Source organism: Cyprinodon tularosa, unplaced genomic scaffold (assembly GCF_016077235.1).
Source record: "Cyprinodon tularosa strain WSP-4 unplaced genomic scaffold, ASM1607723v1 ctg796, whole genome shotgun sequence".
Lineage (NCBI taxonomy): Eukaryota > Metazoa > Chordata > Actinopteri > Cyprinodontiformes > Cyprinodontidae > Cyprinodon > Cyprinodon tularosa.
In genome coordinates this window covers 55,423-80,543 of record NW_024039558.1, presented here as the reverse complement: position 1 = coordinate 80,543, position 25,121 = coordinate 55,423, and the positions used below count along the sequence as shown (strand labels likewise).

The 25,121-nt window shown below is 39.7% G+C and overlaps 1 protein-coding gene across 1 annotated transcript in view; it reads left to right on the top strand.

The window, feature by feature from the left end:
• LOC119773978 overlaps positions 1-25,121 on the top strand; it is a 48,358-nt gene that overhangs the window by 11,662 nt on the left and 11,575 nt on the right. The window contains exons 2-6 of the mRNA XM_038271222.1: positions 7,323-7,652; positions 7,821-7,979; positions 8,337-8,438; positions 17,469-17,503; positions 19,849-20,028. Of these exons, the coding sequence (XP_038127150.1) occupies positions 7,323-7,652; positions 7,821-7,979; positions 8,337-8,438; positions 17,469-17,503; positions 19,849-20,028 (806 nt within the window). The remainder of the gene's footprint in view (positions 1-7,322; positions 7,653-7,820; positions 7,980-8,336; positions 8,439-17,468; positions 17,504-19,848; positions 20,029-25,121) is intronic.

Sequence of the window (25,121 nt, the reverse complement as noted above, 5' to 3'; positions counted from 1 at the left end):
CCTTCTGCTCTCTCTGCTTTTCCTCAGAGTAGCTTTGCCTCGTCTGTTCCTGTTTGGCTGTGACGTCATCCTGGAAAAAAACATCAGCTGTGCTGCTTCTATCAACACCCTTGTTAATAGATGTTGGAGATCGGCCTGTTTTCCAGTGTGGTCCTGTTTCTCTGACCGTGACTGAGTGGATGTGCTCTCTTCGTCCTCTGGCATGGGAGCTGCCTTGGAGCTCGTCTGCCTGGCTGCGTGTTTCCTGGACGGGGCCGCCTTTTACAGCTGCTTTTTGTATCTCTGCTTCTGTCTCCTTGAACCCCAGTCGGCCTCGGCAGATGGCCGCTCACACTGAGCCTGGTTCTGCTGGAGGTTTCTTCCTGTTAAAAGGGAGTTTTTCCTCTCCACTGTCGCTACAAGCATGCTTAGTGTGGGGGATTGTATTTGAGTCAATGAGTCAATGCAATCAACTGGTTTTCCTTAGATAGAAAACTTTGTATCAATTTGACTGTATGATCTGGTTGAACTGTAAAGTGCCTTGAGATGACATGTGTTGTGAATTTGGCGCTATATAAATAAACTGAATTGAATTGAATTAAAGTTTTAACAAGGAGGGGAAATGCTGCTAATCTTGATCTTCATCAGATTGTTGGCTTCAAATGCCAACAAACCAACTTCCTCAGCTAAAACCCAGCTGTCAGCATCCTTTCAGGTCTGCTCCTTTAGGCTGTTCTCATTCTTATCATTAGCTGTGGCCCTGTAATTCTTAGAAGAGGTACGTCCGGCAAAGGCAATGTGAATTACCAAACATATAACACATTTCACAGAATAAACCTACTTCTGACACATCCTAATGTGGGGGTGTGGAGCTTTGGCTCTTTGTTCAGAGGTTGCTTCGACTTGGATGTGGCAAGGACCAACCCATGCAGGCAGAGTGGCCCCAGCCGCCATTGGTCTGCGATTTGCCATGGCAACATGTCCCTGTCTTCTTACATCAACTCCGAAGGACTTCCCCTTAAATAAAAAGCACCTTCTTTTCTTTTTTTAAATATTCTGTCTATTATCTGATCACTCATGATCAGACCCTGACTTCATCCAATGGTAAAATACTATCCATGTCATCGTGTCCTGAAAGCTGCTGTTGATTAACAGCATAATTTGGGTTATCTGGCTGTTGGGTGCAACAAATAATAGGGACTTGGTAAATGCCTGCTGACTAGCTGCTGAATCTTTCTGCGTTTTTGGTTGAAAGGCATAGATAGCATCCACTTGCATAAGCATGTTTTCAATGGATTAGTTATCAGGAAGCCACTACGTCTAACCTCATGATAGCAGTCATTAACTCCAGCTGGTTGCCATCCTGGGTAGCCAGCTCCAGTATCCCTGTGCTGACTATGACCCCGAGGTTCCACTGAATGTGCAAGCACTGCGTTGCATCTGCATCACATACACACCCTGCTGCCATGGTTCTTCGGAGCCCCTCTAGTCAGTCAGCAGTCAGAGCCGAACCATTTGTTGCACCGTAGAGCATCCGCAAAGCATCCCAAAATCAGTGTTGTTTGTTTTACAGTTTATGCTTCAACTGCATGTCAATTTGCAATAGAGGAAATTGTTCTGGCAAAAAATCAGTTGCTGAAAAAGCAAAAAGGATCTGGTGAAGTTTTAAAGTTAAACAGTCCTGGTGCAAACTGTGTATTGCAATTTTTTTTTTACACTGAAATGTAAAAATTCCCTCTAATTCTTAGCTGAAGCATTTTTAATGGTTTAGCAACAAGATGTAGAGATAAAAATATCTTTTGGTTGAGGAGCAACATTTGAACCAGAGCCCACCTGTCGTTTACAGCAGGTAGATGATGAAGAGTACCGGAAAAATTGAAGGACCCTGTAGCAATTTCCAGTTCAGCCTTGCACCTGATGTAAAATAAAACAAATCGCCGGTTTGTAATGACACCGTTGCTGCAGGAACTCTTCAGTGACACTGAAATCATTCCTCATTGACATAGTGGTGCAGCTAAAAAGTATCCCCATAGTTTTTACATTTCAGTTTTCATTTTTTGAATTTTCAATGTTTAGTTCTTCACTCTTAAATTTTTCAACACCAAATCTCACATTCAATAACAATTGAAGGTGTCACTGTATTAGCTCTATATACGTGCATTTCCAGCACATAGCCTCCAGAGAATCTCATATGCTCACAAAATTTACCAACATATCTAATAAAAGAGGTTTGAAATACCACAAATAACTGAAAAACCAAATCAATGAACTCACTTACCTGTAGGAAATGTAGATTTGAGTGTGTGTGTTTAGGGTTGGGTATCATTTACCTCACACTGGCTGGAAAACCCATTTAAACCCGGGAACAACTTGCTTTTAGTTGCAGTGGGAACAGCTCACTGACGCATGTATACTAGGGTCAAATGACTAGCCAAGCAACCAGGGTTAAAATCGCCTCGGCTCTGATCAGCATGCTGTGGTCCACCTGAGCTGGGTGGACCCTCAAAATTACTTGATACGATTGAATGGATCTAACATCCAAGTTGAAGACTTAGATGAAGACAATCGTTTTGCTAATTCTGAAAGTTCAACTGGATCAAAGCATTCTAAACCCGGTTCAGATTCTATGGCTAAATTAAATAATTAGTTTATAGTAATCAAGAAATCCGCTTATATTGTTCATTTTTGGCCATTTAATGAATGTACATGTGTGCTAAAATAATAAGTAGATTAAAAGTGATGACAGTAATCCAGTGTCAGAGCCCTGGACATATGAGGACATCATCGCGGAGGTACAAGAGTGCTTTGGTGTGGGTAGCAGTGCTCTGTGCAGCAAGGAGGGGGAGGAGGATGAAGATATGGAGACTGTTGTCTCTTCCAGAGCTGAGATGAGGAATGCAGTTTCCATTTAAAGACTGGTCTCCTGCATGACAGTTTCAAAAACTTTGACCTTTTACATCGTTTTGAAAAAGAAGTGAACTCAGTGTTGGACAACCAGGAACCAGGGAACCATAGATAAATATATGAAGTGATTTCTTAATGCGGCGCAGCAGATCCGCAACACCAATAAGGCGTAGGCTAGCTTTAATTTTCAGCAGGATATGCAGTTATCTTCTATGCTGTTGTTCTATGAAACCGTTTGTTTCAAACTTCAGACTTGTTAAAAAAAAATGCACCGGCTGCACCAGGCTACCAGAGTTATGTCTGCGTATAGCGCAGTATACTGTAATTAAACTTGCATGGTACTGTAATAAAATTCAATAAATGCAGAAGCTATCCGTTTCATTTCATTTTTCTCATTGAAAAACCACACAAATGGCATTTAGATGATATTATGTATAAATAATAAGTGAAATAAGGGTAAATTTGGAGATAATAATCATACTCATGATAGTTTTCAAATTTGCTCTGGACCAACGTGATCACTATGAGCTGATTCCACTGTATTTTCATTCACTTCAAATGGAACTATTCAAAGACTTGTATTATATTAAACTGCACTTTCAATACTAACCACTTGTCAGTGCCATTTCACTTTTTCCTCTGAGCACGGAGCAGCCAGCTTGCTTGGACTGTCAATGAATCATGGGATACCCAAGGCTTTGAAGGACACACTGGACCAGTCCTTCGAAGCAGGGATGGAGTTTTCCAATCTGAACAGGCCTCTAAGCCTTGCTCTGATGTAATCAGCCAAAGGATCTGTCCTTCGGAGGACGCAGCCCCTGAATTTAAACTCAGCCAGTGTCTGTATGACACTCTGGTGCAACTCACCCCAGTCCTGACCCTAATGACATAGACAATACTGCAGTGGCAAACTAAAGGTAAACAGTGGTTTTATTAACAATACTGAACAATTCCAGATGCCTTTAATTGTATTTTTAAGACGTTTATACATTTACAAGCTGTGTTGATACTGTAAACATCTGTCAGTGTCATAGTAACTGTGATGGCAGATTGTTTGAAGGAATACTTGTGTGCCAGACAACAAGTATGAGACAAACACTTAAAATAACAGTGTATTTATATCAGGATAATGTAGAGCATTATTAGACTATCAGGTACAGCAATTTTAAAGTACAAAGATTATTTTTTTGAACTTTTAAAGTTGTGTTTAGCAAAATATTTATACCTCAATGTCTTTTACAGTATGCTTTTCTTTACTATGGTAAAACTGACAGTAATTATACAGTAAAATTGTGGAAACCATAGCTGCCAGTAAATCACTGTAAGTGATTATTTTGACAGTTTACACTTTGCGTCAATGCTGTTCCTGTTCCCAGCTTCTTGTCCAATTCGAATGCAACCATCGAATTACCGTGTTGGGGAGTTTCCTCTTTTACTTCATCAATTTTCAGCTTCTCCTCCTCAAGCACTTTACCCCTGAGTGGAAGGTTGATTTATTTAATCTGTTTCACAGAAAGCAGTTGACTTTTTTTCAAGCTTTTATTGTCATCACACTTTGTCACAAGTACAGAGCAATGAAATTAACTCTCTGCATTTAACCCATCCCCTTGGGGAGCAGTGGGCTGCCATTGTTGCGTGCCATGGAGCAGTATGGGGTTAAGGGTCTTGGCTCAGGGACCCAGAGTGGCAGTCTGTGGAAGTAGGTTTTGTACTCAGAACTTCTGGATTCCAAGTGCAACGCTCTTTATTTTTTTAGTTTTATTTTTTATTGAAAATCTACAGAAAATTAAACTCTGCTGTAAAAAAAGGGGAGAGGGGACTCTTGTGGTTTGAGGAGGAACTGCATCCTATAGAGAAGGTCTTAATCAAATCCTTTTGGATCTAAAATCCTCTGATGCTGATATTGCACAATATGATTCAAATCTGCTGCTAACAGTTTAACTCAGCAGAGAAAATCAGAGACTGACACCTACTGTTCAGAGAAGGAACTACATGCCTTAGGTCCAGGATTATCAAAGGAGGAAGGAAAGCTTAGAGTTAGAAACCATCAGCAGTTCAGGATGAAGGTTTGCTTTAATCTGCATTCTCTACCTCAGTGAGTATTATTATTTTATTTCTCTAATTTTCTCTATCCTAAATCCTTTATCATTTAAGTTCCTCAATTATTTCCTGAAACATACAGGAACATTTAACAAAATTTTAAGATTACAATTTTTGGATATTTTTCTCTTATTTAACAGTTTGAATCTCATAAATATAGATCATTGGGGTGGAGAAATATATTTGCAAAACTAATCCAGTCAGTTCCTCCAGAGTCCTCCAATTACTTGATTCAGGTGTGTTGAACCAAAGGCACATCTAAAAGTTTCAGGATACCGGGCCCAAACTGAAATTGCTTTGGGTCTCCCGGCGCTGGACTCAGTTCTCTGGGGGGCGCCTCTTCGGCTTTTCACAACCACTATTGAGCATTTTTACTTTGGATAAACTTTACATGCACAAGTGCACTTTCACAAACAACTACAGGTGCTTGGTTCCTGGTACTCAGAGATTCACTTCCACACAGAAAACCCATTTTCTAATCTTTATGTACCACAGTATACATGTCAGATTAAATAACACTACTTCAGCCATAGTATCTAGGTGTTACTTTATTGTATGTGTCGTACCATGTCCCTTGGTTGTGCTGTTCTTTTCACATCTCTTTGCAGGTGATGAAGCAGACTGAAGATGTTTTATCCTTATCTCCCTTTTATCTCTTCGTTCTTTAATCTTTTCTCCTTTTTTTGCTGCTTTTCCTTTCCTGTTCTACATACATTGCAGTGTCCATATAATCTGTAGAACTCCCTGCATAACTATAATTAAGCTATTTATATGCATAAAACAAGTGGAACACGATGGCGATAGCCGTACTGCTCCACTTCTGAAAGTAAAATCTGTTGGGCTCTTTTTGGCATCAAATCAATTATTCTTATTGCCACATCGCCAGACAGGACACTGTTTAAAAAAAAAAAAAAAGAAAATCCAGGGCCGCATAAGGATAATTTTTTATTATTGCCTGATTGACTAGATTAGAGCCTTTTTGAGAAATTTTATTTAAATATGAACTTTCTACTTTCTGAGTGACATGCAAAAGAAAATGAACAGGTTCCATTCCCTTTTAAAAAAATAAAAATAAAATAAATAATATCTTGTAACACAAGGAAACACAGACAGAAAGGTGTCTGAAGCCAAGAAGTAGTTCTTAAATTGACGTGTGGGAAGTTCAGCCTTTTGCTGTTAAATATTGAAGTAACCGCTTCCTGTGTGGTGAGAAAGACAACATAAAAAGTTAAAAAAGTTTTACTTAAATATCAGGTCAGTTCTATTGTGCAGTTTCTGTATTTCTACATTTCACTGCTGTTAAACAATCATGTGATAAATAATTATCAGTCCCTTCCCCAAAGATTTAATTGGATATTTAAAGCCAAGCTGCTGTTTGATTTATGATTCTGAAACATTTTCTGTTTCATGAATTTGGAAAAAGTATCTTGTTTAAAAAAAAAAAGAGAAATACTATAAACTGAAGAACAGAGGAATAAATCAGGTTACTGCTTAAACTGTGATGCTGACAAATCATCTGATGGAGACAAAGAACATTTTCAGTCCAAATGGAGCAGCAGACAGTTTAACTCAAAGGATAAAGTCAGATGCTGACCTCTAGGGGTCAGAGGAGGAACTCCATCCTTCAGAGAAGTTCCTGGTTTATCAGTGAAACAGGAAGAGAAGCAGAGTTAGAAACCATGAGCAGCTCAGGATGAAGGTCTGTTATACTTTGATCTGCATCCTTTTCCTCAGTGAGTACATTATTTTATTTCTATCTGTTTATTTCTATATCTGTTTTAAATCCTTAAAATTGTGGAAAAGTTCCAAACTGAATTCAATTATTCCCTCTTTTTTCTTTTGCATTTACTTTTTTAAATTCTGCAACAGAAAACAGCAACAGAAATCCAGAAAGTTAACGTTCAAATAGAAACTTAAGAACCATAAATTAGTTTTGGTTCATTTTTTTTAAAGAAATGTTGGGGTTTTTTAACCATTGAAAGTGACAAAGGAAACAGCTCTTTGTTTCATCATTTAAAAACACCTGAAGAGGAACATCAAAGCAGAAGTAACCCACCAATAAGTGCAACTGAAACCCTCCTTAAAGAAACAAATCAGAGAAAGATAGTTTATTTAACCAAGGATTTACTTTATAAACGTCCTCACAGAACATTTTATCAGCTGTCAAAGAAACCAGAAGGTTGTTGATCCAAACAGTTATCTAGAGAATTTAGCTGAACTGGTTTGAGACTCTGGGTTCAATGTGAATTTATTCTAATGCATCCAGGTTCATTTATAACTATATTTCAACTATATTATATTAAAGATTGACAGTAATTACTGACTGTTTATCTCCTCAGCAGCTCTGCAGGATGGAGAAACTGTGGAAACCTACAGAGGAAAGGAAGGAGGAAGCATCACAGTTAGATGTGAATTTAAGAACTCTGGAAGCAGGAGGTTCCTCTGTAAGGAAACCTGTGAAGGAGGAAATATTCTGATTAATACGACTGAGGACATGTTAAACAAAGACAGATACAGCATTAGATATGAAAGAAGGGATATCTTTTCAAATGATTATCTGCATGTGAGCATCACAAAGCTAAAAAAGTCAGATTCAGGACGGTACCGCTGTCGCTCTGATACATGGAGGGGAACTCAATATGAAGATTTTATTCTCTCTGTGACTGAAGGTGAGTTTTTCTGTTTTTAAACTTTTCACTCAGATTTTCAACAGATCTACTTTAAAGACCAGCATGTTCAAACTGTGACTCATGAAGACAAACATGGATCATAAAATCAAGAAGAATGTAAATTTTGACCTCAGTTGTTCTTATTCTGTTTAATCTCCACGTCCTCAGATTCTTCAGAACCAAAATGGACTCTGGGACCTTTTATTAGATCAACTTTTCTCCCAGCAGCCTCCACAACAACAACAACAACACAGAGTCTGAGTTCCTCACCTTCTCCATCCTCCTCTGCAACCAGCAGAGTCTCTGAGAAACCAGCTGCAGCTTCAGGTACATTATCTGTTCATGTTTAGATGTTCAGGAGATGATTTGGGTCTGTTAAAGTCCAGCTTTGTTCATCAGTGAGGCTCAGAACTGTTCAAGTTAACAGGGTCAGAGAATTAAATGTTAAATTAATTTGTATCAGAGCAAATAAAAGCCAATAAAGCATGGAGCATCTGATCAGAGCAGAATGTTCTGAAGGTCTTTGACAGCAGAAGCTGTGTCCTCTGAGTTCAATAGGAGAGAAACCTTCTGTTTTTATCAGCAGCTGATGAAGGAGGAACATTAATGCACATGGCCTGTTTATGAGGAACAGAGCAGCTGATGGGATAAACTAAATCAACTCTTCTATAAACATCCCTGCAGATCTGTGGCTCTATGTGGGTCTGATTCTTTCCATCCTGATCATCATGTTAGCAGCAGCTCTGCTCATCTTCTTCAAGAGGAAGAGCTTCAGTCAACAGAAAGGTGAGTTATATCATAATTAAGAAATTTTACCTTCAACTGACCTATAAAAACACATGATGGGTTTAAAGATGAAACTTTTAAATTCTTACAATTATAATTAGTTGTTCAAAACATTGAGCAGATTAGTAGCATTGATAATCTTTATAGCATTGAAAAAACACTGGTGGTGAAAAACCACAGAGGATGTGGGACTAAGAATAGACTCAGATTGAAGGAGGAAGTGGGGCGGTGTTGGGTGAAAGATCAGCTGACCTGCAGGAGGGAAGCTGGGCCAGAAGCTAAATGAAGGGGATGATGATTGGCTATGGAGGAGGTGCCGTCCTGACATTGATTGGATGGAGCTTGGAGCCAGGGGTATGAATTATTCTGGACTTAACTGAATAGAAAGAATCTATTTTTATTCAATCATAGTAATTTAAATGGGGACAACTAAACAAATAAATAACTTTCATAAATAAATCTAATTCCCATTTTAAAGCCAACAAATATAAACAAGCGTATCCTGAGGAGGATTAAGAGTTGCTGTGAGGGATGATGGAGAAAAACTTTCTTTTATTTTTATAGATAATTCAACTATAGATTGGAGCTACATCTCCTGTGATGCTGATTGTGCCAGATTTCGTTCACCTGCTGAGAAGTGCTGCAGAGTGGCACACTAATATGTGTGTGTGTATGTGCACACACAAATGTCCGTTCATGCACCCACATCTGAACTAATGAGCAGATCTTCACAGCACTTATTTTACTGTTATGTTTGTAGATTTTATAATCCAGGTGCAGTGTTTAGTATAAACAAAGGAAGCCTGTCATACCCTGATAAACTGAGGATCCTCAGTTCTTCCTCATCAGGCTGTAGCTGATCAGGTTCCTCCAAACTGAAAGATCCTCTAGAGAGCTGGGGTAGCCAATTAAAAACCAGCAGGGTCCGAATAAAGAAAATCAACAACCAGTAAAGGTCTGGAAACATTTTTAATTATAATATGTTACTTTAAACAGTTCACCTAAAAAAAAAAAAAAATCATATATTGACTTTTAAGATAAAAAATTATCTAAAAAAGAAAAATCTAAAAAATTTTTAATATAACGTTTTTTGAAGTAGATAACAACAATTGTTTAGTTTGGTACATAGTTGTTTTTCTTTCTTTCTTTTTTTCTGTCTTAATAAGAGCAGTGGGAGTTAGGCTGCCCTGCAAGGCTTGAGCGGTTGATGACCAGTGGATCGTGGTTAGGCCAGTTCTTCCTGAAGTCCAAGATGATCTCCTTCGTCTTCTCCACATTCAGGATCAGGCTGTTATCTTTGCACCAGTCCACCAGCTGCTCCACCTTCTCTCTGTAGTCCGGGTTCTTGTATTGAATCCCAGCTGTTCCAGTTTGCCCATCAGATGCTGTGGGATGATGGTGCTGAAAGCTGAACTAAAGTTCAGGAACAGCATCCGCACGTGGGTGTTCTTCTCCTCCAGGTGTGCCAGGCTCAGGTGGAGAGCAGCAGAGATGGCGTCCTCAGTGGAGCGGTTCCGTCGGTAGGCGAACTGGAACGGGTCGAATGTGGGTGGCAGACTGGACATGATATGTTCTTTAACCAGCCTTTGGAAGCACTTCATCATGATGGGAGTGTGACAGCCCGCTAGTCATTTAGTGAAGGGAGCTGAGGCTTTATTGGGACTGGAGTAATGGGGGCAGACTTAAAGCATGCTGGCACTATGGATTGGTCCAGCGAGGTGTTAAAATGTCTGTGAGGACACCAGCCAGCTGATCTGCACACTCCTTATACACCCGCCCAGGTATGTTATCAGGCCCTGGGGCCTTCCTTGGATTGACTCTCCTCAGAGTTTTCCTCACTTCAGCTACGTCCAGGTTTAGTGCCTCCTCCCCCTGGTAAGGAACAGTTTTAGTGCTGTTTAGTGCCTCAAACCTTCCAAAGAAGTTGTTCAGTTCATTTAGGAAGTCAGTGTTTGCTGCATCTACCGGGGGGGAGGGTGTGTTGTAGTCTGTGATCATCCGAATGCCTTTCCATATCCTCCTGGTGTTTCTGTTGTCATGGAAAAGAACCTGGATCTTCTGGCTGTGGTTCTGCTGCGCTGATCTGATGGCATGATTTAAGTTGGCACGCGCTGTTCTTAGTGTCTCTTTATCACTAGACTAGAAAGCTGAGTTCCGTTTCTGAACCTCTCCATTTATCCAGGGTGGTTGGTTGGCCCGGGTGGTGATGTTCTTTTTGATGCTGACGTCTTCAATGCATTTGTTGATGTAGGCTGACACAGTCATGGCATACTCATCAATATTTAATAAGTTGTCATATGTTGCTGCAGCCTTGAAAATGTTCCAATCAGAGCAACAGTCTTGGAGTGTCTCCATGGCGCCCTCAGACCACACTCTGATCTCTTTAACTGTCGGTTTAGCCCTGATCAGGTGGGGCTTATATGCAGGGATAAGCACAACAGATAGGTGATCTGATGAACCGAGGTGGGGGCGGGGGGCTGCTCTGAATGTGTCTTTGATGTTAGAGTATACCAGGTTTAAATGTTTTCACCCCAAGTTGCTAAGTCCACATGTTGGTAGAAATGAGTTAGCCTGGTTAAAATCCCCAGCAATGATGAAAACACCCTCTGTGTGCAGATTGGAGCTTTAGAGATAGCCTGGTATAGAGTCTTCATGGCTTCTTTTGTATTAGCGCTGGGAGGCACATAAACAGCAGTGATGCTAACCACACTAAACTCTCTGTGGCAAAGAAGAAAAGAAAGAAGAAGAAATATCTCGGACAAAGCTGCTGCTGCTGATCTCCCATCAGATAGATTTAAAGCCAGCCCCCAAATATTAATTCAACTTTTTGTAAATTCATAAACTTCTTTAGTTTATCTATAAAAGGTCATGTGAGGATTTTTGCAGCAAAATCAACTCCAGAAGGAATGAAAATGTTTCATGATTTGTTGGGTTCAAAAATGTAGGTTTGTAAAAGAAGAACTGAAATACACAGTAAGGGATTTTCATATAGCTTCTGCAGAAGGAGACACAGTTGAACCCCAGACTCAAACACACTGTCTCACACCGGACCTCCTCGGCAGAGCGTTTTATTAAAAGAACATGACACATGGTTACAAACAGAGTATTGTTCTGACAGAACAGTTGATCAGTTCATAAAGACAGGATGCTCCCACAGAACAATTGATCAGTTCATAAAGACAGGATGCTTCCCTCTTGACTGAATCACAAGGCAGTGTGGTCTCCTGACTGAATCATGAGACAGGAGTGGAGCGTATCATTTCTACAATGTTTCATATGAACACACATTACTTTAATAATCATCATTAAATAAACCTAACATTTCCCTCCTGTTGTGCATATAAACATTAGCATGTAGCACTTCTAAAAAGATTTTTACTACACACATCATAAATGCATTGCGGATAGGGAATTCCGTAATCAAAGATCAATATGCAAGAAACAAAAATATGAAAAGGATTAAAGTGTCAAACTTATGCAAAAATGTAAGATTTATCAAAAATGTAAAAAGCTTCAAAAATCTGTCCCTTGAGTAGGCAAAACCTCTCCAATAGAGGAAAAATTCCTACCCAATCCTTGCCGAGGAAGCGATCATTATCCCTGGAACATATTACACAGTTGCAAATCAACAGTATCTTTATCAGCATCTAGGCGGAGTTGAACATAAGTTACAGCTGAATACTGGATTGGAGTGGATCCTATCATTCTCTGAATCATTGACTGGAGACACGGTATTAAGCAACAAATAAAAAGGAAAAATATGAAAAACAAACCTGCAAATGGTAAAGCTATCTTCATCAGCACCTGCCACCATGATCCCATGGTGAACCAACTTGTCCCTGGTGCTGGACTTGCACCAGAGGTGTGATGGTCAACATACCTCTTTAAATCTTCAACCCCTACAGAGCATTCTGTATGAGTACAAACATTACAGTCCGTTTTATTCAAACCTTCAGCAGTGCGGTTGGAATGCTGCCACCACATATTGGCACCGTAGGGATGACTTGCTGTGGATCCATCAAAAACCATTCTGGTTTTTCCTTTGTTTCTGGCGGTCAGTTTGAGTCCCTAAGAGCACCAGTCCAATGGTTACCATCAGGCAGCAGAGCCACTTTAGTTTTCCCATCTTCACCAGTCCCTCCAAGGAAGCACCCACTAACCAGGATGCTAAGGGATTGGGTTAGGTTGGTTTCTTCACTAGCGTTGAGACGAAAAGCTCTAAATTGCTTTACCCCTTTGTAGGGGCTTCACCACAGATCCCTACCTTAGTCGTGGGGTCCCTGTGAAGGTAACTGGGCTTCTTGCTGAGGAAAATCTTTAATCAGCTTACAACGACTCTGGTGGATCCAAGTGTCTCCCTCCTGGATCTTCACAGCGGTTGGAGTTGCTAGTTGCACAATGTAAGGTCCTTCACACCTTTTAGCTGCCCAATTTTCCCCTTGATGATTTTAATCAGCACTCTATCTCCAGGCTTCAGGCCTTCCTGATGGGAAACAAAAGGCGCTTTGGGCAGATTACATGTTCTTCGCAACATGTGAGACATGCTCTGCAAAAATTTTTTAAAGTAGTTATTTAATCCTGCAGTTGGATTAAATACTTGTTGTACTATACTCAATATCCCTTCTGTGAGACTTGGTAAACTCATGGCTCAAAATAGCTGCTGCTTTCAATCAGAATCAGAATCAGAAATACTTTCATAATCCCAGAGGGAATTTTTTTTGTTACACGCTCGAGTTACAGTTTTATATATATATATATATATATATATATATATATATATATATATATATATATATATATATATATATATATATATATATATATATATATATATATATATATATATATATATATATATATATACACATCCAACTACACAATATAATAAAGATAAAAAAATAAGAATATGGGGAGCTACTGTTTCCACAGGTCCCCTTTAACCCTTAAGAGTAGGACACTACAGGTTTGAGCCTATCACCATGAGACTGTAACAACACAGAGGTCATATAACTTGCTTAACCATCAACTATTTGCATGCACAGTTTTTGATACTTTTTCAGAGCTAAGCCAGTTGCTGAGAAAAGTTCTACTTTTAGCTTTGTGAATTGCTGTTCTGCTTCTCTGACATAGCTACTAGTGTGTCATAACAAAAGCTTAAGAAAAGCTGAGTTTTTTTCATAATGTGGAATCTAAACCCTGCAGAATTAATTGCACAATTCTAAAAATACATTGTTGTAGCTTTTTACCTTCTTCTGAAATAACATGGCCCATACAACAAACTTATTTCTGCACCCGCTAAAATTTTTATAACTAGTTTTATACTGTCCTTTGCTTCACATTTTAGCAGATATTGTTTTATCCTTGGCCTGTATTGTGATTTAGGAACTATTTTAACTGAATCTACAGTTGTCAACAGTCCTACATCAATTCTTGAACCTGGAGTTTTACATTGAACAGAATTTTAGTTGGAAAAAATAGACATGGAGCAGAAATAAGCATGTTGCATAAAACACAGAAGGATTTAATTGCAATGCCATTACATGTATTATTCATACAGCCTACACCCCCCCCCCCCCCCCGTTGAGAAAATTGCAATGCCTAATTTTCCATCAAGTCTCACTTAAACAGATTAATGGGGTGAGTTGGTTATATTACTATAAAAACATGCAACCTTGCAACCTTTTTCCTGTTTGAAGGTCTTCTATTTCTATTGCCCTTGACATCCATTCCTAGGATGTTTGATTATTTGCTGATTTTACAAAAATTTGCCTTTTAGATGGTTTTAGCATTCACATTATCTTTAACACAAGTAGTACAGGCTCCTGAATTGCATATAGGTCTAACTGCCTGTCCATTAATTGCTAGAACTATTCATGGTTTTTCTTTTAATGCATTTAATATCCCCCATGCTCCATACTCCTCTACAATTGCAAAACCAACTAATTTCTTTCTGGAAGCCGACCCATCCACATACAAATTTATATAAACCCTCCTGTGGTTCATCTTTTCCCCTGGGTGGTTAGATGCAGGGAGTAAAATGTTTTTTGGGAATGAGCCTGAATATATCACGTGTGTCAGCTGCTTTCAGCTCGGCTGTAACTTCCCCTCGTAACATAAAATTTGTAAATCTTCTCACTGCCACGCCTTTGTCTGTAGGCACTAACACTATTTGCAATTTCCTTAACAAATCTCTGCCTAATAAATTAACTGGACAGTCTGGGCTTAACACAAAATCAGCTTCCACCGTGAATCCCTTTTCATCAGTGACCAATTGTTTTCCCCCTGTGACCACCAGCCCCTCACTTGAGCCCAATCATGGTCCAAAATACACTTCATAGCTTTTCCTATGTTTTAGCTTGCACAATCCACTTATTTAACCCCTTTAATTTTTTTTTCCCTGTATGTAGCTTGCATGACTAAAATAATTTTCTGGCGGGTTATTTATTTTAAATCTTTTGGTTTCAAACCTAATATTTTTGGAGACCATGCAGTCGCATTAGGAAGGCTGTCAGTTGGATCAATGGTGCAGTCATCGTTCCACTGACCTCGCTCCCGCTGCTACAGATTCAAGCTGTCTCCCTCTAAACAGTGTTTCATTATCTTTTGGATGCACAAACAACTTAAAAGACCCACAAACATAACTTTAAAGACAGAAACACTTAACATTAAAAGACGGACAAACACAACATTAGATCTATTTATTAAATTTTTAATAATAACATATCTACTTTGCGCATGTATTATACCAACACCTCGCCATTTGGAGCTCATTTATTTATATATATATATATATATATATATATATATATATATATATATATATATATATATATATATATATATATATATATATATATATATATATATATATATATATATATATATATATATATGTATATGTATTTATCTATGTATTTATTTATTTTTTTATTTATTTTTTTTTTTTGCACTAGTGCTTGTTTTTAGCCTGCACATAACATTTCTCCATTGATCTACTTCCACACACCATCTATTTCATCCTTTTACTTCCACTTCTACAAGTATTTTAAATTACTTGGATCAATCTGACACAAACATTCCATACCCCTTATAATCCTCTCTATACTCTTTCCTGAACCCATCCTTTTTTATTCTTTTACCTCCCTGGCTCACTTGAGTTATTTTATCATTTAGTTCTTATTATTTTTGGAATAGAGGTGTCCCTCAAACCCCTATTTTTTTTACAACCATATATTCAAGTGTTTATTTTTTGTTGGATCCTGTGCTTCTACAAACTTCTAATCGTAGATTTTAAATTATCTCTAAATTTTTTTTACCTTTACCCATTTTAAAGAATTTAGTCCAGTACAAACACCTAGGGTATTCTACGCACTGGATGTTTATTCAGCAGGACAGTACCCAAAAACTGTTGTGGTGATTCCTTCTTCCACCTTTTCAGGTCAGAAATTATTGCCTCTGCCTCCACAAGAGCTGTACTGTATTAACCCCTGCTCACACAGTCACACCTATTTTAAGGCCTATTATATATTTATTTATTATAACCAAAATAGACTCAAAACACCGATCGTTACGTGTACACTTTGGAGTCTCAAACTTCAGGCCCTCGCATACACCGGATCCCCAGATGCCACATCTGTCAACAAAACTTGGTTTCGTCAAATATCCCTGCTGCGGCAGCTGCAAACCTTACTATCTCGAGAACAACAGAGTCCCAGACTCAAACGCACATAATACTCAGATGCCACATCCGTCAACAAGACTTGGTCTCGTCAAATATTCTTGCGATTACAGCTGTAACTTCAATGGTCCCAGACCAACTTTTGATCAAAACCTTTAGGCCTACCCTTTGTTGTTTAGATCAGTTCCTCTAGAGTTGTCACCAAGATGCCCAGGGCAGGGCTGGACCAAACTGGTCCCGTTCTGCAAAGGGAGGACGGCTGTCGACAGATTCTTGGCCTTGGTCCAAGACCTAATTAATAATCTGCTGTGTTATTATTTTACCTCCCAGCCATGTGGTCAAGATTTTAACCTAGTCTTCTCTCTGATGATCATTTCATAAATATTTTAGTGACAGTGGCATTGGATGTAGGAGTTTGCCCTGATATCGAAGGATTGATGGGTCAAGCCCTGGCTCCGACTTTCATTGTTGTTGTGTCCTTGGGCAAGACATTTCACCTGCATTGTCTACTAAAGTGGTCAGATGGCCCAGTTGCGGCAGTGTACGGCAGCCGCTTCTGTCAGTGAGCCCCAGGGCAGCTGTGCCTACAATGTAGCTTGCCACCATCAGCGTGTGAGTGTGTGCGTGAATGGGTGAATGGCTGTGTGTTTCCTGGACGGGGCCGCCTTTTACAGCTGCTTTTTGTATCTCTGCTTCTGTCTCCTTGAACCCCAGTCGGCCTCGGCAGATGGCCGCTCACACTGAGCCTGGTTCTGCTGGAGGTTTCTTCCTGTTAAAAGGGAGTTTTTCCTCTCCACTGTCGCTACAAGCATGCTTAGTGTGGGGGATTGTATTTGAGTCAATGAGTCAATGCAATCAACTGGTTTTCCTTAGATAGAAAACTTTGTATCAATTTGACTGTATGATCTGGTTGAACTGTAAAGTGCCTTGAGATGACATGTGTTGTGAATTTGGCGCTATATAAATAAACTGAATTGAATTGAATTGAATTGAATGTAGTGTAAAGCGCTTTTGTCAAATCTTCTGACTTGAATAAAGGCGCTATATAAGTACATGCCATTTACCATAATAACTTTTTTCAATGACCAGAAAATTGTATGGATTAACAGCAAAACACAATTTGCTTCAGTTTTTCTGCATAACTTTCAGTCACATAGTTCCTTTTTTATGACCTCATCTTTTTAGAGAATTAATCTTCTTTCTCCTTTCTTCTCCCTGTGTAAAAATAAACAGGAAATCCTAGAAATATAACCAAATAAAACTTGATGCAATTATATTTAATAGATCTGTTTATAAATGCGGCTTTCTATCAGATAATGTCTTCTGATATTTAATGAACTGCATGTTTTCAGGTTCAGGAGAAACAGAGTACTGCAACTTCTCTGAGGTGAGTGAGTGAGTGAGTGAGTGAGGTTAAGTAATTAACTTAAAGTAGATGATAAACTTCTATGCTTACAATTTCTTTTTTTTTTTTTTTTTTTTTTTTTTTTTTTATACAGTGTCCTGTCTGGCAAGGTGGCAATAAGAATAATTGTCTTGATGCCAAAAGGAGCCCAACAGATTTTACTTTCACAAGTGTAGCGGTATCGCAATTGCCATACCGCTCCACTTGTTTCATGTATATAAATTGCTTTATTATAATTATGCAGGGAGTTTTACAGTTCATATGGACACTGCAATGTAAGTAGAGCAGAAAAACAGAAGAAGAAGAAGGAAAAAGAAAAAGAAAAAAACAGGACAAAAGATGAAAGAAAGAGGAGATAGGAAGGAGACAATGACAAAACATTTTCAGTCTGCTTCAACACCTGTAATGAGATGGAGAAAAAAAAAAAAAAAAAAAAAAAAAAAAAGAACAGCACAACCAAAAAACATGGTACGAGATATACAATAAAGCAAACACCTTGAAACTATCACTAAAGTAATATTATTAAGTCTGACATGTACTCTGTGTTACCTGAAGATATGAATGTGGGGTTTCTGTTTGGAAGTGAATCTCTAAGTACCTGAAGCCTAGCACCTGTAGTTGTTTGTGAGGGTGAACTTGTGCATGTAAAGTTTTAACCATAGAAAAAAATGCTCAATAGTGGTTGTGGAGAGCCGGAGAGGCACACCCCCCAGAGCACTGAGTCCAGCGCCGGGAGACCCAAAGCCCCAGGCGCCCAAGGGGACCCCAGAAGCGAAGGCACCAAGGCGGGGCCAGCCCCGGAAATCAGACCCTACCAAGGCAGGAGGAGAGACAGCCACGAGGAAGCCCCCCAGCCACCGCCATGCCGGCGCCCCGGGGAGCCGCGGGGACGAGTCCGCGGGCCCCGCCGGCAGCCGGCCACCCCGAAGTAGGGCCGGGCGCCGAACACCAGCCCCCCCACGGCGCCGACCGAAACGCCCCAGCCCCACAGAGCACCGAAACACGCCCCGCCCCCCCGCACCAAGCCCCGGCGACCGGCCGCAACACCCACCGCGACCGCACCACCCAGGAAAACACTAAGACGGCCCCGCCCCCGGCCGGGGCCCATGCGCATCCGCCGCGAACCGGCCACGAGCGCCGCGGGACCCCCCCCAAAACGCCCCCCCCGGCCAAAAGCGCAGCCCCACCCCACCAAGACCGATGCCAACAGCGCGCAACGAAACACACCGCGCACAGAATCAGCCCGAGAGCAGAAAAGCCGCCCGGCGCAAAACCGCAAGAGGAGCAGACCGCAGCCGGCGCAACCACCCCCCCCAGCAGCCCGAGGGGCAGCACAAAGCCAGAGCGGAGCGAACCGCGCCGCCCCCCCACCGGACGATGCCAAAGCAGCCCAGCCACGTCCGCCACCCCCCCCCGCAGCCCGCACCAGGCCCCGACACGCGGCCAGAGCAGCTCCGCCGCCCCGGCCCCCCACCACGCGCCGGTCATAGCCACCCCAGGCCCACACCCGCCCCGCAGCCCCACCCGCCGCGATCAGTGGGAACAGAGCAGCCCCGCCATGCCTCCAGGAGGGAAAACCCACCCGAATACCCAGCCAGCGCAGCCAGCCCGCCCAGACCGGCCCCCCAACACTACCCCCGCCGGAGCCGCCCGGACCCCCACACACCAGCGGCGCGCCGCCAGCAGGACCCCCACCCAGCAGGCCCGCCTGCCCCCCGAGAAAACAGACATGCCAAACCCCCCAAAGAAAAAAAGAGAAAAAAAAAAAATAAAAAAGGGGCCCCCACAATGCGACAGCGGACACCAGACACCGACCCGCCCGCAACCGCTCCCCCCCACCGAGGAAGAGAAAAAAAAAAAAAAAAAAAAAAAAAAAAAAAAATGCTTACAATTTCTAACACAAATACAAATTTCTGTTATGCTGTGCGGTTAAAAATTAATATCCTATTATATCCCTTTTCCTGTTAACATTGAGTGCTGATTTTATTTATTTACTTTTAAAATTATTCTTTCTAGCAGACCACAGTATCTGCTCTCCCTTTCAAGGTAAAATATCAAATAAATGCTGGTTTGAATGAAAAACACCAAATCTTAATTTCTTGTTAAATAAGACTTATGCTGTGTCTGAACGTCTAATAGATGAACACTAGATAAACAGATATATCCTAGAATGCTTTGTGAGAGCTGTCCTCACTTAACTTACTTACGTAACAGATGTTCATTTAAATCTATAACAGATTTATGTTTCTAATAGTTAATCTAATCACTATTTCCCTCTTTGTCATATAAACATGCCATCTGAAAGGTTTCTCCTTGTTTCCTTGCAGGCTAAAGATGGTGCAGTAGAGTACTCTGAGCTGAAACTGAAGAATGATGCCACTAGTTCACCCAGCAGCGCCCCCTGTGGTCAGGCAGATAATGTGACCTACTCTGAGCTTAAGGTAGCAGTGAGCTCTGCAAACCACAGCCATAATGATTCTCCTCTCTATTCCATCATTACCTCAGAAGTAGTAGCTTTAGAGGCGTCAGCGGTGCTCACATTATTTACTGAAGTTAAAGTCCAGACACATTTGTAAGCAAAAGACTGAAAAACAAAGTAAAAGTATTGAACTCCTTTACTTAAGTAAAGGTAAAAAAGTACCGATCCTGCAGTGTACTTGTGTGCAAAACAAAAATTGAAATAGTTTGCCTTAAATCATATAAAATAACTTTTTAACAAATAAAAAAAAAGATGTGTAAAATGTTTTTCTTTTCTTTTTTGTTCTCTGTGTTGGTAGAGAGAACATGAAAAATACCAACTTGGTCCAGTTTCGTTCTAAATAAAAATTTCAGACAGGATGTGGTAAATTGAAGTGAACAGCAGTGCTGAATATGCACCTGAATACTTTGAATGCTCTGGATCCACAGCATTAAAGGGGCAAATAACAATAGATTCAAATAAAGTTTGGAACAGACTAAATGTGTAAATTTAAAATCTAATTAAGGAGGAATAGATGAGGAATGTCTGCATCTCAGAATCAGATGCTTCATCTGCAGCGTCTCCCAGCTTCCTTATTTTCATCTTTTCTGACTGACTGGGGTCCAAATGGACACATTCTCTTCACACTCTGGATTTTCCCTCTTTTGTTGCAGCTGTTCTTCATCTTATCAATGTGTATAGAAGTAATGAACCAGGAGTGGAAAATACTGATATTTATAATCCTATGTTGTTAGAAAAATGAAAATGAAATAAATAATCAGGTTAAGAAGAGATACCAAGGAAAAGGTATTTAAGGCAATAATGTGTTATTTTAATCAAAATCCAATGGTCAGATTGCAGAAACATGAATCGACCCCCCAAACTGTCTCTCCCCTCCAACAATATGGAAGCCGCCATCTTTCAAAATGGCTTCCTCAACATTAGTTTACTGTCTTGTCAAGCGATGATGAGATTCATTTACATTAGATCGCAGCATCAAGCTGTTTTAATTTAGCCCTGGAAAGAAAGTTTCTTATCCTACCTCCAGCACAGACACGGACCAGCTGCTGCTTCTCTTATCCCACTCCACCGCTCACTCCGGCCGCACGCTCCTCTGATCCTCAGTGAACCATTCATACATTCTGTCCCCTGTATTCTCTGCGTATTGCTAAGTATGTATAGGGAACATATCTGCCTCCACAAATGCAAACGGAGTAATTATAAATAGCAATTTCTAAGGAAAGGCAAACAGAAAGACTAAAACTTTCAATTCATAGTTGATAATAAATAACATGTAGTTTATATATACCTATTTATGCCAGTAAATCTCTGTAAATATTACACACCATATTGTTAAGTACAGTAAAGCAATAGAGTAACTATTGGTAAGCACAGACTGCAGTTGCTTAGGGGCCCCGTCACTGACACCTGGTGGGCTCCTTACGCAATTGTAGACTAGGACGTCTCATTGCAGATGTAATGGTGCTAAAAATTCCTCTTAAGCCCACCTGATACTATATTAAAAGACCGGACCGTATTTATACCACAAGACATGGCAGATTTCAACATGATGGTGTGCCGTTTAAACATGACACCAATAGCAAAGCAGACAGTGGTGCTTTTAACTACTATGTTAATAACTGTGTAGAGTTCATTAGATGGTTGGAAAAAAATACACTCATATAGTATATTACAAACCACTATAAAGATCTTAAAATGGGGTGTTGTACTTCATATTGGGCCGACCCAGATAATGTTGCATAGGGCCTATTGTTGTGTTGTTACTCCATTGCAATAAAGTATTTACATTTGGTTATTTGACACCTCATGTAGCTTTATTTTTGTTTCTGTTGTATGTCGTCTTCAATGAGAGGTATTTAATAATATGGTCTGATCAACAGAAATAAATCTAGTTTTACTACTCTTTTATAACTCTAAAATCATTGTGATTACGATATGAGTCAAACTAATTAATATATGTGAGTAAAAACTCCTTTCTATGATGAAGCGGGCCACCAGGATCCAATCAACGGATCTATTTTTTCAGCCCTGTTCCTCAGGATCCACTGTCTGTCCAAAGACAGAAAATTAAAAAAAGTTTAAAAACAAAGTAGCTTCTGTCTCCTTGAAGCCCAGTCGGCCTCAGCAGATGGCTGCTCACACTGAGCCTGGTTCTGCTTGAGGTTTCTTCCTGTTAAAATTGAGTTTTTCCTCTCCACTGTCGCTACAAGCCTGCTTAGTGTGAAGGATTGTATTTGAGTCAATGAGTCGATGCAATCAGCTGGTTTTCCTTAGATAGAAAACTTTGTATCAATTTGACTGTATGATCTGGTGAACTGGAAAGTTCACATGTGTTGTGAATTTGGCGCTATATAAATAAACTGAATTGAAATGAATTGAATTAAAAAGGTTTCTAAAGAAATTAGACAATGGCTGATTAGAAGATTTGATTTGAATTCTGACAAAACAAAAAGATGAAATAAAATTGAAATATTGGAATTCTTTTCCAATTCTGGAATATTAAAGATTAAAATAAAAAAGAATTAAACATCACTTCATTTACAAAATATATTGAGGTAACACATATTTCAATTTCTGATCTTTTATTGACATAAATAATTTTCAAATATCGCCTCCATTAGGAAATGATGTAATGAAACTAAACAGCAATCTTTGATACAATAAATACCCTTTACTGTACTTTCATTTTTAAATTATGCAGCCGGCTCATCAGAGGGAAAATAAAATAAGGCTTTTGTTAAAACAGGAGGTCTGATTTTAACATGAACTGTTTCTGCATTTGGTTTATCTCAGGTTAAAATATATTTTGTTCTACATTCAGTGTTAGAGCAGCAAGGGATATTATCTAAGTAAAAGAAGCAATTCATTTAAAACATCAGTCCAGTAAAAATATAAGGAAAGGATAATAAAACTATTCACTTAAATATTTTTTAGAACTTATTTAAGTAATTATTTCCAGCCCACCTCTGGTGAAGCTGAAGTTCATCTGAACACAGTGAGTTACAGAGCAGCAGGTTGGAGCTACAGGTGTTTGTTAATGGAGGGAAAGTTTAATGTCATTTTTGTTTTTGAAAGAAGAAAATCATGAAAATATAAAAGCCACCATGTCAGTGGTAGAAAATAAATGGAATTTAACTATAATTGTTTTATAATTATCACCTCATGCAGAATGGTTTTTTAAATGTTCTTTGTAAGCATTGATCTGTTTTCTGCAGGGATGGGGGTGGGGGGGCATTTCAGCTGGAGGTGAAAATTGGCTGCTGTGAGAGTGTGGAGCTGCACTGAGTGGCCAGAGCAGAGGGGAATGAAGGGCTGGTTGGTTGGAAAGTAAAAGCTTTCCAAATGAATATGAAGTGTGGAGTGTTGGCCTAGTGGTTAGAGCAGTGTGCTTGTGCTCTGAGACAGTTGCGAGTACCTGGTTTGATCCCCACCGCCTGCACTCTGGGTCCTTGAGCAAGACGCTTAACCCCACACTGCTCCCCGGGCGCCGAACAATGGCAGCCCACTGCTCCCTAAGGGGATGGGTTAAATACAGAGAGTGAATTTCCCCATTGTGGGACAATAAAGGTATTTACATTAAACTCAGACATATTTAAATAAAATTCACCATAAATTGTTTCAATTTTACCAGTTTCATTTTGTTTTGGAGCTCTTAAGTTACGTTTTAATAAATGTTTTTTTTTTCTCAAAATAGTTCAATCCCTATTTATAGTAAAATAATATGTAGAGAAATTTATTTATTTTCCAAGATAAAAATCTTGCAAATGAAGAGCAGCAAGTTGCCTTTTAATAATTCATTTTTACCATAGAAGAATCACTGGCGTAACTTTGTGAAGGACTGGTGTGGACATGTCTCCACCAACTTTGGCATGGAGGGGACAGTCCTCACCAATAATGTCTGCATTTTCCCCCTTTCTGCTTATGTCCTTAATAACAGAGTTTGGGTGCAGCTGTCTGTGTTCAGAGTGTTTTCAGTCCGTGTTTTTTCCTCTCTCTACAGCTGCTCTCCAGTCCAACCTCTTGGTGAAGTATCATGGGATCTGTTGCTTTGGGACATAATATTATTTGGGGTCACTATTCACTGCGTACAGAGTCGCTACGAGGAGGAGGAGAGACAGAGCAGCACTCAGTGAATATTAACCAGCAGCTACTTCGATGTTTCAGTAAAAGTTAGGAGACGGGTTGGTTAAAATGATTAGAAATGCCACCGAAAAATCAGTTTGTTACACATAAGGAGCTTTTTCAGCTAAAAATGGCAGCAGATTTTACATTTCTATAAGTTAAAAAAGCTGGGCTTCTCGGAGGAACATTACTCAGAGTTACAGATTAAAAGTAACTCTGAGATATTAATATCTGTTGTTTTCATATTGAACAGAGAATCAGACTTCAGAGCTTCGAGAGATCTTGAAAAGGATTTTCTCAGGCATCATTATTTTGGTAGACAGGTTCATGAATCTTAAGCAGAACAGAGACACAATTAAGGACAGCTGTTGATTTTTATACATTAATATTTTTGAGCCCTTTATAAATAATGCACTAAAGGCAGGCACCTGTCTATAACTATAAATATCAGTGTATTGTGGTACTTTTGTGTTCTAAACAATAGGAAAGCATTCAATAAATATATTTTTGAGCTCATATCTGGAAAATGTAAACCCCATTGAAGTTGTTCGGGTTGATTAGTTGTAGGTCCATCAGCCACCAATCTTAGAGTGTCCCCACCAACTTTTATCTTAAAGTTACACCCTTGAGAAGAATTATTCATCCATCACGCTTATCCCAATAAGCAGGGTCAGGAGGGGTGCTGGTGCCTATCTTCATCTGTCTATGGGCCAGAGGTAGGTCTACCCTGGACAGGACATCAGTCAATGTAAATCCATAAACTTCATAATTTAAAAAGAAGTTCATTTAGAATGTAAGGGACACATTTTTATAAAAAATAAAACGAAAAAAAACATTAAATTTCAAGCAATTTTTCTGTAAAACCCTCCAACCCTACAGAATAAACTCTTGTCAAATATTTTATTAAAAAACAAGTTAAACTTTGGTTTAAAAGGTTAAACATCTGTCCTGATTTCCTGATTGGTGTGGACTAAATGCGCTTTACTGAAACTGCCAGCT